Below are 14,847 nucleotides of genomic sequence, written 5' to 3' on the forward strand. Positions count from 1 at the left end.
CAAAAGCTATTATCTAGGCCACCTTAGACTACCAGTTAATCCATGCGTGAGTAATGGGAATTCTGAATATATGGCTGTGAGCCAACAGCTTTGAACATCAAAGTGATAATGTCAAGGCACTAAAAGGAGCAGAAGCAGCAACAACAACTTGAGAACTGAATGGCAACAGACACAAAGGTAACCCCCCTTTAAAAAAAAAAAAAAAGGCACATTCAATTTACATATCATAATGTTGATGGTTGGTTTCACTTTCAGTAAGCTGTTTTTTGAGTTTCATCTTATGATTTCTCATGGCAGTAGCACAACGAATGCCGTTAAGTTCCTTTTACAAGGAACATGAATAGACTTCAGTAGAGTCATTTTACCTGTTTCCTTATTGAGGGATTATGTTAGCAGACAGTGTCCCTCCTGTATATGTGCCTGTATCATTAAAATATACATCCATCAACATTTATCACACAATCTTTACTAATTTCACTTACATCAATAAAAAGAATTCTTCATACCAGAAACAGTTCCATGATTGTTACCTGTGAAGATATTAAATATGATTTTAAAGGTTGGAATAGATGACAATAAAGGTCATTTCCAAACTAAATGATTCTATTATGCAGCCTCAGTAAGATTGTATCTCTTATTTCTTGAACTGGCAATTTCTGTTAAGACCTTAGAAGAAATCATCTGTAAAACCAGAGGCCAGACCAACATATACAGTATTTTACATGTTTGCAGCAGAAGTTCTTCATTCATATTTCATAGTTGGCTGTCTTAGGTCAGTTACTTTTATTATCGGGGTATTTAGTGAGCTATAACTGTAATTTAGTCTTGATCTAAACCTGGTAATACTGGTACAGGAGCTGGATATGGGGAGGCTGAAGGATCTTCATTGCTATTTTTCTGTATTGTATTTATAAAAACACCATTCCAGATTCATATTCTGCCTGTTATTCACTGTGGTATTTGTGAGGTGTCCATAGCATGGGCTGTATGGAAAATGGATTTGATATATGGTCCTTAAAAGCACAGATGGCCAGTATGACTCTTCGTGGTCAAAATTTTGCTTCTCTTACTGGAAGAAAGAATGCTAACTCATCTTGGAAGCACCTGTCAGATTAATAGGTTTTGGATGATAGGAGTAGAATGATTGTGTTGTATGAAAGGCACAAAGGATCAAAGAGAAAGAGGGAGAATCATAACCCATAATTCAAAGCAAGGTTTTTCTTGCCTGATTTGGCAAAACATAGCCGAGTATGTATTTTAACAATTATGGTAGACATACATGCTGGCTAGTTCTAAAGCATAGGTTATTTTCATTGTTACGTCCTCTGGATTAATTCCTCCATAAAGGGAGCAAACAAAGATTCAACCCAGTTCAGGAGCTTTTGTGACACAAGTAAGCAGTATCTCTTTAGGTTAAGGTAGTCAAATCAAAGAAAAGGAAGATTGCCCCCTCTTTCTGTCTAGCTCATGTATTGTGTTTTATGATACTGAAATATCTCCATTTATTTCAGGAATACTTGTAGAGCTGAGATGATCACAGTGATACATAATCCTACAATCTCTTATTTCATGTGCCCACCAATTATTTCATACCTGTTTACTCACATTCAGTTTGCTTTCCAATAGGGTGATTAAAGCAGTTTATAGTCTCCTAGAACTGCTGTTTGCATCTGCAGCTGGAGGCTTTTTCTATGAGAATGCTTGTGTACAGTAAGCTAAGGTTATTCTTTTTTATTTTGATTTTTCAGTGCAGTGTCTGGTTTCACCAGTTTCCCACTATGGACCATTAGGTGCAAAGTGGGTCTCTCCATCTTCTGAAGGGAGCAACTTATCTTGCACAGGAATTCTACATGGTTTTTTGCTCAAGTGATCACGATAAAGCTCTGATTCTCAAAAACCCATCTCAGTGCTTCTTCTCCCTTGTGCTAGCAGAGGAATTTGCATGCTCATCAAGTGACCTGGTCTATGGAGCTCATCCCATATATGAAGCTAATCTAACAAAAGGAATATTTGTATACTGCTACTGAGATGGTAACACAGCACCACTGAGAATAAAACTTTTTTGTTGCTACGACTGTCTTAGTGTAGTTGAAAGTATTCATGCAGCTTAAGTAACCTCACATGGAATTAACGTAGAGTAGCAAGTGTCCTGTGAATTCACACCTTAACTGAGAGCATACATTTGTGTCCGAACACACCCTTGATGAAGATAGGATTACAGGTAGAAAGTTTTCCTCAGACTTACAATGTCAGCAAAACAAAGAGGTTGGGACTTTTTTCTCTGAACATATCCTAACCATGACAAATTCCTCCATGGTGTTCCTGAAGTACACCCCTTTTTTTCTGATCTTATCTATACTCACCTTCAGTCTTACCGAGTGCAACCTCTTCTTAGATTTTACCTGCTAAAATGACCCCACCCCAGTCTTTTCAAATATTTGATGTTACGTCAGTGGCTTGACCATCTTGCCTACTGTTTTTGAGTTATTACAGTATCTTCTTATTACATTGCTCATCAGGTTCAAAGTAGTCAAGTTAATGCCACTGTCTCTTTTTCTGTCTCACAAATATCTCAGTGCCTTCCTCATTTTGCCCCACGTGTAATGTCCTTGCCAAACTAGTTTACCAAGTTTGTTTGCTTGCATCCTTCATGCCTGTTGTCCTTCTTATGAAGAAGGAAGGAGACTTAGCATACAAGAAGCTAAGTTACTTGAAGCTGTTTACATGCTGTAATGCATGAACTACATAATGCATGTGCTACCTTTTATGTTGCAATGTTTTCCCTTCTTTTTCACTGTTCCTCCCATTGCCTCTATATATAGGACCTTCACTTACAAAGAGGTCTTCTAAAGGACAAAAAGCATTTTATGCATACTTCTAAGCTAAAAGTCCATCCAGAGTTCCTTTTCTTTTTCGTCCTCAATGCCCTGTTCATCTTGATGCAACGAGAGGCATTTCACTAATACCTGTGTTTGCATCACACCAGTGCAAGTCCTTTAGGTGAGTACCTGCAAACCAGAAGTGTAGCTTATTCTTCCTTTGGCAGTGGTATAAAAGAGCCTTGCATTTCCTATTGGGCAAGATATGGGCAGCTAAAGAGCCTTGAATGAATGCCCTCATCTCATGGTAACTTGTTCTTTTAACTGCATTGTACCAGGCAGAAATGCTGAGCGGGATAGAGACTTCCGTGGTAGCTAGAATGTACCCCTTTTCATCTCTGTAATCCACATCTGCTACTCCCTTAAAACACTTTATTTCTTCCTCTTCATCCCCTCTCCACCATAGTTGGAAGCGTGGTAGAAGGGAGATTCAGGGGACTCCTGCCTTCTCTGGAGGTATTTCTGTTCCATGGTGGTAGTTCTCAGGTGCCTCCTGCAACATCTGCCTTCTCTCCCAGCTGCCTCTCTCCAACATGGATGAGGTCAGTGTGCAAGGAAGACAGAGGTTAGACAGGGAGACAACAAACCACACGGGTAAAAGGAAACTGTTGTCATTCCTGTACTGCAAGTTGTTTCCCCTCTTTGTCCGAGATGCATCTGTTGTCATTCTTTTTCTTCCAGTTGGAGATAATGAGGCACAGTAACTGGATGCAAGGAAAGATGGTGAGCGTCTTTAATAGCCCTATTTGCCACCATTTTCCTGTTTCTCCAGCTCCCAGATGCTTCCCTGTCTTATCTCACACTGTTTATAGATGCTAATTCATCCAGCTTTAGATGCTGTCTGGGTAGTATCAACAAGGATTAAAGTTAAAGGGACTCTGTCATACTTGTTTTCCATCTTCTGGTCCCTATGCTCCAGTCAAGTGCTCTTCTCATTCACCTTTGCAGTAGCCCTGACCTTTGAGTCAAGGAACTCAAGTCTGAAGATCTGGAGTCAAATATTTATCATTTTGAGTTTGCGTTTGAAAAGCAAAGTGATTTTTCCAGCAATATTCCCCATTGCTCAAGCAGTTTCTTAAAGCTGGCGGCATAGGTTTGATCTTGACTACTTATATCAAGTCAAACATTGTGTGTCTCTTGAGATTTCACGCTGGGAGTGCTATCTTGAGTTACCTATTTTGAAATGATTTTTTTTTTTTAAAGTCTTTGAGTAGTACCATGTGTATATTCAACTTTCAGTGTGTTCCCTTCTCCTGAGACTGGAAGGTGCTTGCATAGAGCATCCACACCATTTGGCAAGCAGTATATACATGCCTGTGTGTTGCAATTTCAGCCACAATGTTGTGGTAAACTATATTGCTGCTCTTCTCTCCAGCCATAATACTTTGTTTTTATCTTTTCTTGTTTTGATGACTTTGTTTAAGGCTTCTTTTCATTCATACACTGCATGCAGTGAGTGAATTGTATTACCCAACTTGCATTTGGCATGTCTTTGTTACCTTGGTGAGATACACCCACCCAGAAATTATTCTGATTCATTCATGCTGTAGGTGAGCTGCCAGTAGGAGCTCAATTTCCAGGACTAGCTGGCTGAGTGAGCTTTGAAGGCCATCTCCAACCCAGGAGTTCACATCCACTAGGTAAACGGATAAGCCAAGTCCAAGCATTCTGCTTCCTAAAATACTAATGTTCTCTCTTTAGGCTGAGGCTCCTGAAAAAAAATGCTGACACAGACTTCTGTTCTACCTTCTCTTGACTGTACAAGAATTGGAACTACTCAGATCTGTGGTATTATTACACAGGCTGACCAGGTGGTTGAGAGGTTCACCTTGGGTTCTGGAAAATTACCAATCCCAAGCTATTCAGCACTCATCTAGGTGTCATAGACCTGTGTCAGCTGTTTAAGCACCAGAATAACTGGTAACTGACACTGCTTTGTTTACCATTCATTCGATTACTAATTGCTTGAATTGCCATGTTTGGCTGAATAGCCATTCCTGCTTTTGTGATTGTCCAGCTGGCAACAGCTGCTGCTAGCAGCTGTGTGTTAGCAAGCATGGCATCAGCCATTTCTACTTCTGTTATCTGGGAACTTTCTATGACGTTGCAGAGTGTGGGGGCAAACATTTTGCTCAGACTCTTCACTGTTACAAGAAGCAGGTCACATGAGTAAGGTGAAATGTAAGCATTGTCATCTTGTGGTTGGTGCATGAGTATCATTCAGAATATCTGCTGCAGGTTGATCTAGGTTGGCTTTAGGTGCCAAAGTCTGTGAACCTAGCTGTTAAGAGGTAGCAGACAGGCCCTTTATGCTAATTATGCTAATAACAGGGTATGGTCAGTGTTCCAATAATCAGTGGTCCTTTGCAGAGATTTTGTGGAGGAGGATGGTCTTTGCTTATGCCCTCAATGAAGAGAGAAAATTATGTCACAGCTTGTCCAACATCCCACAATAATGCTTTTCTTCCTGAATCACACTTCCTGTTAATGATGTTTTGGAGGCCACTAGGCAATTTGAATGGTTCTGGCTTTGTTCAGTTTTCTTGACTGACACACATAAAAAATTTCCATACAACTGATACGGTATATCAGTTCTCTAGTTATATGAAAACTTCGTATTTTGTTCAATTTGTGTGACCAGCTGTCCTGCTTTTTTTTTTGTGTGTTGGAGAAGACCAGAACATGCCAGAGAGGGTTCGAGGAGCAGGTGTGCTCCATGGGTAGATAACAGAAGGAGGCAGGTTGACTAAATGCTGATCGGTATGCTCTTGGCACCACATTCAAGCTTGGCACCACTTCAAGCTACTACAAGGTTGTCCTTTTTCCCAGAGTTTCCTTCCTTCCGACACTGGAGCATGTTTCTAATCCATTTTTGAAGAGGGTTCAATACACTCAAATCTTCCCAGGTTGCTCTCTTGCAATGGATATGTTCTCCCATTCTCTCCCTGTGGTTGGTTGTGATGATCATCCTAACTTCAGAGTGCTAATTTCTTAATGGAAGCATCTGTCTTTTGAAAGTTCTTCCGTCTCAGGTCCAGGAACAACAACATTCTCCATACTCTTACCGACCTCAGAAGCCTTTTGGAATGCACGTACTTCAGCGATTTCAGGCTAAGAGGCGTGCTGTGCCGTATAAGTATTGTTGTTTATGATTCATGGTTGCCAGTAGTCTGAGGTTTCCGTTCCTTCATCCACCTTTAACCTCAGCTATTTAGGGTTAGACAGGTGTGACTTCTGTGGTATTGATACCACACAGTATTGCATTCCAGGGAACTGTTTGTAAGCTGTTCAGGAAAGAGACTACCTAATGACCTGACCTAGGATTCTTTGGTGCGGTAGTCAGGCCACCCCACTTAAGTTTCTCACATTTTGTGGTTGGATAAGACCACGATGAGTTCAGACTCATGCTTCTCAGTCTGTACAATTTCCTGAGCCTTTGTGAAAGAGTTGGTGACTGTCCCCACCTGCCTTTGTTTTCTGGAGCTTTCTCTTTCTCTTTGCATGGATAATTAGTTACTTAAAATGAGAATGAAGGGTGAAAGTTCTTCAGTTCTAAGGTTCTCAGGAAAGGCAATTTGTCACAAACTTTTAGTGGATATTCAGAACTTCCCATCTCAGATTTACATTATTCATTGGGATAATCGCATTCTTATTTGTGTTGACTTGCTTACTGACAGAACAGCATTGCTTGTTTACTGTTGTGGTGCAGCTTATGACTTCTAGATTGAAGTTCACTGGGAAAGGCTGTCTTGTCCCTTCTTGATTATGTGGTAGTTAGCAGCACTAAGAAGTCCACTAGATATGTGTGTCTGGCTGAATGACTGAGTTCTCTTTTTGGTACATTTATCATTATAGCTGCTCTCTAATGCCTCAGCACTAATTATTTTGGGATTGCTACTGGAAGCCCTACCTTTGGCCAAGGTCTACTTGAATGCTGTTTTACCCATCATTACCAGCTAGCTGGTTCTACGGTTCTCTCACTACGTGTTTTCTAGGGTGCTGGTCAGAAGTCATCAGTCAGAGGCTTTATTTATCAGCAGGACTTCAGCCTTTGGGTACAGATTCTAATGGGTTTAGACTTCCAGCTTCCCTGCTCCCTTTCTTATCTATCCATTGAATGTAGCTTTCCCAATGGCCATTTTTCTGTGCTAGGATGAAGAAAATTCACGCTGTTACAGCTGGTCCTTTTAATGCTCTCTTCTTTAAGACTGGTGTGTCATTGTCAGTTTTAATTGGAAAAGTCATTCTTCTCTTTTCCCCAAGCCTCTTGCTACTGGTGCTGAATCTGTATTTTGCACATTTGATGTCAGGAGCCTTTTGACTGACCTTGTAGATCCTGACCCTTTCAGTAGCGTCTGAGGGTATGTTTTCACTGCTGGAAAATGCAGCTGTTCCATGCAACGGCTATCAAAGAGTAAAGTGGGTTATACTCAGAGGTGCTACGTTCAGCTTGTTGCCTACAGGGACTGGGAGTTCTTGGGGTGCATGAGTCTGTGTTGTTGCAAGTTGAGTTGACTGAACAATGCAACAGGTTGCCCAGAAAGGCAGAGTCTATCTTTTTGGAGATCTTCAAAAGCCACCTGGATATGGTGCTGGGCAAGCTGCTCTAGGTGTTCCTGCTTGAGTGGGAGTGTTGAACCAGATGAGATCCAGATGTGCCTTCCAACCTCAACCATTCCATGATTTCTTTCTTTCTTCTGAGGAGTAGGGCCTTCCATTTGTCCTTGTTAATTATTTTTTTAAGGTCTCTGTCGACCCATTCTTCCAGCCTAAGTTGTTCTGGATACTTGCCCTCCAGTGTATTGGCTGGTCCTCCCCCTCTCTCCCTAAGGAGCTCCCTAACCATCTTAGTATCATTCAAAGACTTAATTGCTGTCATGCAGTACAGTTCTCGGGATAGATTCCTGTGGTACTCCACTTTTATTGGCCTCTGAGTAGAGTATAACCCATTAACTGCTACCTTCTGAGCCTGAGCATTCACTGCATCTTTATACATCTAATTACCCAAACATCTAGACCCTAATGTCCTAAGTTTGATATAAGAATATTATGGGATCAGTGTCAAATGCCCTTCTGAAGTTGAAGTAAATGATACCCACTACTTTCCCATTACCCATAAATCCAGTGATTTTATAACAGAAGTCAATGAGGCTGGTCCGATATGATTTACCATTGGCAAGTACATGCTGACTGTTAAAAATCACTTTCCTGTTATTCCTGTGCCCAAGAATTTGTTTCCAGTCAAGGACTTGCTCCTTGATTTTCTCGGGGACAGAAGTGAGATCAATTGGCCTGTAGTACCCTGGATTGTTCTTCTGACCTTTTCTGAGGATGAGGGCAATATTTGCAATATTTGCTGTCATTTGGGGATCTCAAATGATTTGATCAGTGTATTAATTGTCATGATTTTAAAAACATGCGGCCTTGCAAGGACATTGGCCATTTCTCTCATATCCTTGAGTGCAGTCTCTGTGGTCTGATGGACTCAGGTAGGGCTGAGTTCTTGCAAGTAATCCCTGACTAGATCCTCATCTACTGCTGGTTGCTCTTTTCTCCCTTGAACCCTGCCTCTTAAGCACAGAGGCATGGGAGACCTTGCTGAAGCAAAGAAAGCAATGAGTTACTCAGCATTACCTGTTTCTCCAGTCACTAAGTCACTAATTCAGCAACAGGCCCAGACTTCCCTTGTTCAACCTTTTATTACTAATATAACAGTAGAAGCCCTTCGCGTTGTCCTTGACATCTCTGCAAGTCTCAACTGGAGTTGAGCTTTGGCTTTTCTGTCAACATTGCATTCGACGTGCATGGACAGTGTTTTTTTCTCCTTATCTACTTGTCTTCCTGAGAATCAAGGTCTTGCCCTTGGAGGATGCTGTCCTTAAAGAGCAGCCAGCTTTCCTGAGCTGCCTCGCCCCTCAGAGCAGCATCTCAGTGGGATCTCACCAGTTTTCTGAATCAGCTCAAGTCTGCTGCCCCAAAGATCAGGGTCTGTACTCTACTAATACTCTTCTTTACTCCTTTCAGGATCTTCAACTTCAATATTTCATGGTTGCTACAGTCAAGGCTGCCATTGATTCTCATACCCCAACCAGAACTTCCTTGTTACTGAACAGCAGAGCCAGCTTTGCATCACCTCTGGTTGGCCCATCCAGACCCAACCTTTATCATGAGGATGTCCCTGACACTCTCCAGAAATAAGCTTGCCTGCTTGCGTTCTGACATGTCACCTTCCAGCTTTTTAATTCATCCACCTACTTACCCTGATTGTGTGGATGGCCTGTAACACATTCCGACTGTGAGATCCCCTTTACTGGCTTCTCTGCTGGTGCTGACCCACAAGCTTTCATCAAGCCTGTCACCCATCCCATAAAAGAGCTCCACGCATCTGAGCTGCTTCTTTACAGAGATAGCAACACCCCCTCCTTGTCTCCTCTGCCTGTCTTTCCTGAAGAATTTGTGTTGTCCACTGCAACGCTCCAGTGATGTGAGCAATCCCACCACACCTCAGTTACTCGAACAGTCCTGTCGTTGTGTGACCACACGTGGAGCTCTCATCCTGCTTGTTTCCCAGGCTGCATGTGCACTACAGGTGGACTCCTCCTGCCTTGTTTTATTTTTTGTGAGGTTTGTCTTACTGTCCATTCCTTTTTTTCACCCCAGTACACCCCTTTGTCATCTGACTACAGGTTGTAATGTTGCTTTTCCATTGTTCTAATATAAAGCTTTCCTCACCAGATCTGCCAGCTTTATGGCAAAGATGCATTTCCCTCATTTTATTGGGTGAATCCCATTTTCCCCTAGCAGGGATCAACCCTCAGAGAGGGCTCTGTGGTCATAAAAGCCAAATCCCTGTTGTCACCCCTAGTTGCACAACAAGGTGTTGATCTGCAAGTATCCATCTGTTTCTCCTCAAGCCTTTCTCCTTCAGTGAAGACCACCTGGGTCTCTATGCCTTTGACTCTTTTCCCCAGAGCTTTGCTGCTCTTGATACATTCAAGATCAATAAATAAAATCAAAAACAGGGATGCTTCACCTGGTAGGACACATACCAAACAGGAGGAGAGAAGAGGTGAGAACGTTCTCCCTGTGAACACTGTTTGGGGAGGTTTTCTTGTCTCAAGTAACAAAGCACAAGTATACCCATGGTTGCCTACTGCATCCCTCGCATAGCGTTGCCTGCTGGTATGGAACATTAATGGGTTTTGCAATGAAGGCATGTCCTAAATGTTTTTTTCTTGAACTTTAATGAAAGTGCAGTGGATAGAACACATTTTTCCTTGTGATAATGAGGTGTCTTAGGCATAGTAGCACCCCATTTTTGAACTCTGATTTAAGACAAAGCTTAAGCACAGGTAATGTTATTGAAGTTAAAGTAGGAATTTCTGTTCAAGTGTACTTTTTCACTCTTATTTTTAGGTATTTCAAATTATTGTGAAAGATACTGTGAAGGTATGAAACTTGTTTTGAACACCTTTGGACCAGTTCCAGAATTTTCAGGCGAAACTGAGCAGAAAATCAGTCAGGTAAATATATAGAGAGTCAATAGATGCGATGACTTTCAGAACAAAGAATGTTAGCTTTTGTTTTAATGTATGTGTAATTTCAATTTACTGTTAGAGGCATCTGTACTCTATTTCTTGTGTGAATGTGTACCTTGATCGAAAAGATCGGTACAGAACGTATATGATTATATAAGTCCCTTTTCCAAAGCACTTTGAAGTACATCAAGGGAATATGATCTAGCAGGTGAGTAACATGACTAGCCAGAGGAGTCAACTGCAAACAACCGTGGGTTATTTACATTAAATCCCCCACGCTATTTCTTATTGTGTCTGTTCTGTCCTCTACTGTTACATGCACAGCTCCAAATTTCCTTTCCTACACAATGACTTTTCTCCCTGTGTCTTCCTCTTACTCAATCTTCCTGCGTAAGTCCTATAGCTTTTCTCCTCCAGCTGTTCTATTGACTTAGTATATTTACAAACTAGATCTTCAGTCTGTAATGCATACAAAGGTGTGTTTATGTTAAGCATGCTTACAGGAAAGATGTGTATTTTAAGTGCTATGCTGTATCAGGACCCAGTTTGTCTATTACGTTTCAAAGCCAACAATTTGTTTATATTCACCATATAGGATATTATATGTGTCCATAGCAGTTAACTCTGAAGTATTGCCATTTCCTAATTCTACCTTTTCATCATTGCCTTTTTTAATGCTTTGCTGAAGAACGTGTGTATGTAATAAACTGTTCGTGTTTAACTGTCACAGATTAATTCCACATATGCAGGCAATCTGTCTGGAAAATAGCTTTTTTGTTCCTCTTTATGTTAATGCAATTTCAACATCAGCTATGTTTAAAAGGAAGATTCTTCTATGCTTAAACAGTATAGTCTGCTTGTAATAACAATCTATGACAACTGTGGAGTTATTCACAATTAGAAGCTTTTAATTAGAATGAAACAGGTTGGTTTTCTTTATGGAAAGCCAGATTCCAGTTCAGCATTTGTTTCTGTGTCTATTATCTACAGTCTTCTATGCCAAAGATGAGCTTGCAAGAATCCTCTCTTAAGTGTAAAACATTAAACATCTCTTATCTTACTCATCTATCCCTCCCCCTGATTTTTTTTTTCTGGAGTGACTGCAACTTGCCAATTATTAGTAGCAGAACCAGGTTTTATCCAGTTTCTCAACAATTGCCTTTTAAACCTAAGACCTTAGGTGCTGCTTTGGCAAAGATGGCCTTGTAATCTGTACCTCCACTCTCAAACACAGCTTTTTTTCCGTAAATGAAAATCTGTTTCCATTGTGCTAGCTTGCTTGAGTTTTCTGTCTGTTCTTCTACTTTCAGTGATATATTTAACAGATACGTCTAGGCAGCTTTGTTTATGCACTCAGAAGCAAAGCACTTTTTTTTCCCCTCCATTTACTTGCAAATAATATTTCTGCCTTCTGATTCATTCAGGCTTCTATCTCTGGACCCTCAAATAGTGCTCTGTGTTCTTTCCCCCATTTTCCATTAAAAAAACAAAAATAAAATTCTGGGTTTGTTACATCTCTTTCCCTGTCATTTCGACTGTAACTGTCATTCCTAAAACAAATGTTTTCAAAAAACATGTTATCTCCCATTACATTTATTAGGAGCCAGAAGAGAGACTGCAGCTTTAAATACACACACACAAATTTGATTTAGAGTATATGTTTAGCCACATAAAAGGCCAGGCGGCCTCCTTCCTACTTAATAAAAGATTATTGTCAAGTAGGAGAGACAGTGGCTGTGTGGGGTAAACTGAGAAAAGAAACTGATGCACTGATGTATCTGTAGACACGTTCATTGCGACATTCAAGCCAACCTTCTCCAAGTGGGAGCACTTCTCTCATACATTTTAGCTAATTTCCAGTCAGCCATGTGAAGAATTAGTGGCCTATTGCTTGTGATAGACTATATTACAGTGTGTGTTGAAGGTTACTTTGTCTGATGCAGCGAAAGCAAGAAAACAATCCTGTTTACTACTCAGGAAAATGAGATTTAATCATCTCTTAAATTTTCTGTTTCAGGCAATGTCTGAAAAAATTCCAGTTGTTCCGAAACACCTCAATGCCAGGAGAGAATGGAGAGATGAATGTCTTACTGGTCTTGCCAAGCTGAAAAAACAAATGTCATCTAACTGAGGTGCACCTCGTCTAACAGGAGAGACCAAATGAAGAACAGTTCTTCATAAAAAGTGGAAAATTTTGGTCACACAGAAGAGGAGACTGAATGTGCAAGCAGTGATATGCACTTGTGTAGAGACCAATGAAACTTTTGGTCCAATTTTGTCACAACATAATTCATGAGTAACTGGAAACAGTTATTAAAAGTTCAGTTAAAACTTTATCAAATTATATATATGCATTGAATGTGCAAGCATTAAGTAGCTGTAGCAGTATGAATATTGTGCAATGCTGGAACACAATCATGTTTTAATGCATTTTTTCAGCTTGCTTAGAAATTCAGCGCTTGAACAATATTTGCTTATGCAGGGATCTGAAATTGGCAAACATCAGCTGTTTGTCACTGGAGAAAACAAGCCCTCACCCGCCAATCAACGTGGCAGTGAGGTTAATTTGTAAAGCACTGACTGTAGGTAGGGGGAGGTTGTGTTAAGCAAAGAGTAGATTTGCTGGCCAGTGAGCTGAGACCTCAGCAGCAGTAAGGGTCACTTCAGCTTAGCTCTGTAACTGTTCCACAGTGTAAGGAAAAGAATTATTCATCCTTTCCCTCCCTTTGGCACTTCTGTACTAGTGTGATGATCTAAATGTGAGTACATAGATCCCTCCCTCACCCCCTTCTTCTAGTTCTGAAGATTTACCAGAGACCTGTACTCAATTCTTCAGACCATGCACTTGATACCCCATGGCTTTGCCCAAACTTCAGTCAGGTAGTTGATGCTGTCAGTAGGCATTGCTGTGTAGACAGATGATCTATTCTAAAATTTGCCTATGAGAAATAAAGTAATGTGATTAAAAGTTGTTTTGGGAGATGACGTGGTATAGTGGATTGGTCTGGACTCTTCCAGGCTACTCCATAACCTTCTGAGTGATCTTGGGAAGCCAGTTCACCTCTTTGTTTCCTTGTCTATTTTGTACATTATCAGAAACAATGACTGTTTCTTTAGGACTCAGCTGTAGAACCCAGGTATCTGATATCTTGCTCCCCTAGAGAAGGAAAGATGCAGTGGCTTAGGTGTAGTGCTTAAGCTTTACTGCTGTCCTTCCTACAGGAGGCAGAAAGTTTGTGTAAGGCTGGAGTGTGCACCTGGAGGTAGTAGTGTCTTCTGTTGCTGCAGTGGCATGCTTCAGTCCACAGTGGACAAAGTTGTCTTACAAATATGTGTACCGTGTAATATAGCTGGATTTTGATTTTAGCTGGAACCTTAGGGCAGCATTGTTATGCAGATAATAACTCAAAACAGTGCATTGCACCCTACATTACTCCAGTTAAGCATTTCTGAATTTTGTGCCAGCTGGTCACATACGTTCAGTCACAGCACGGATCCCAAAGTGTTAAGCTTTTGCTTTGCTAATGCTCAGCTCGGGGGCATTTCAAATCTTGTTCATTACAGAAGATGCAGATACACAAACGGGTTACCGCAGCTTAATTAGTTCTGGTGCTGAACAGCAGCAATGTCTGCATGTGCACACTAACACCACTTAGTTCTGCACAGGTTGCAATGAACAAGACCTGAGATAAATTACGTCGCTTGATGCACGTGGTGGGCCAAGAGCACACCTCTGGATGTGAAGCATGGGATGGGAGGCATGATGCAGAGATTGTCCTATGCTCTTTTATAATCAGCAGAGAGAAAGGAGAATTTGTAAGCTCAATTTATTTTATCCCAGTTTTAACCTAAAATTGTCAAGAGTTCTTCTAATGCTTTTTATTGTCACAGTGACGGGCACAACGTTCATTTAGCCATCTGAAGTTGGGGAGGTCAGCCCTCGCTATTGGTGCCTTATTAAGCAATAATAAATTAATTGAGGCTGATTTCCTCATTTGATGTATGTTTCGTATTTTAGACAAGGCCTTAGAAGGTTCCAATTACTTTCAAGATCAGACCTGTTCCGCTATGAGCATATGACACTGTCATAACTAATTAGCTCGCATTGCTTTTTTCTGAGATACTTTAAAACTCGATCGTGTCATCATATATTTGCCTCCATTTTTATTATTTGCTTATGAATAAAAGATTTTAATGAGAAAGGCATTCTCCTGTGGTCTTGTGTGATGCTCTAGTGGTAGGACTACATCCGTGTCTTCAGAAACCAGTGCCTTGATAAAACAATTTATTGAAGTCGATGGGAATAAATTGGCAAGAAATAATGTGCAGTCTCCAGCACTTTTTCACTCTTGTGTGGGTGACCACTTGCTGCAGACACCAGGCCTGCTACAAGGGAGTGGTTTTCTGTCTGGGCAAAACCCTTAGGAAGG

At 40.9% G+C, this 14,847-nt stretch overlaps 2 protein-coding genes across 2 annotated transcripts in view; one reads left to right on the forward strand and one right to left on the reverse strand.

Moving 5' to 3' along the window:
- The window catches only part of CRYL1 (crystallin lambda 1), a 59,484-nt gene extending 44,861 nt beyond the window's left edge, over positions 1–14,623 (forward strand). Inside the window, exons 7-8 of the mRNA XM_035542729.1 lie at positions 10,296–10,402; positions 12,435–14,623. Coding sequence (XP_035398622.1) covers positions 10,296–10,402; positions 12,435–12,548 — 221 coding nt within the window. The 3' untranslated portion in view covers positions 12,549–14,623. The remainder of the gene's footprint in view (positions 1–10,295; positions 10,403–12,434) is intronic.
- IFT88 (intraflagellar transport 88) overlaps positions 1–14,847 on the reverse strand; it is a 213,515-nt gene that overhangs the window by 100,766 nt on the left and 97,902 nt on the right. The window lies entirely within an intron of this gene.

Source organism: Cygnus atratus, chromosome 1 (genome assembly GCF_013377495.2).
Source record: "Cygnus atratus isolate AKBS03 ecotype Queensland, Australia chromosome 1, CAtr_DNAZoo_HiC_assembly, whole genome shotgun sequence".
NCBI lineage: Eukaryota > Metazoa > Chordata > Aves > Anseriformes > Anatidae > Cygnus > Cygnus atratus.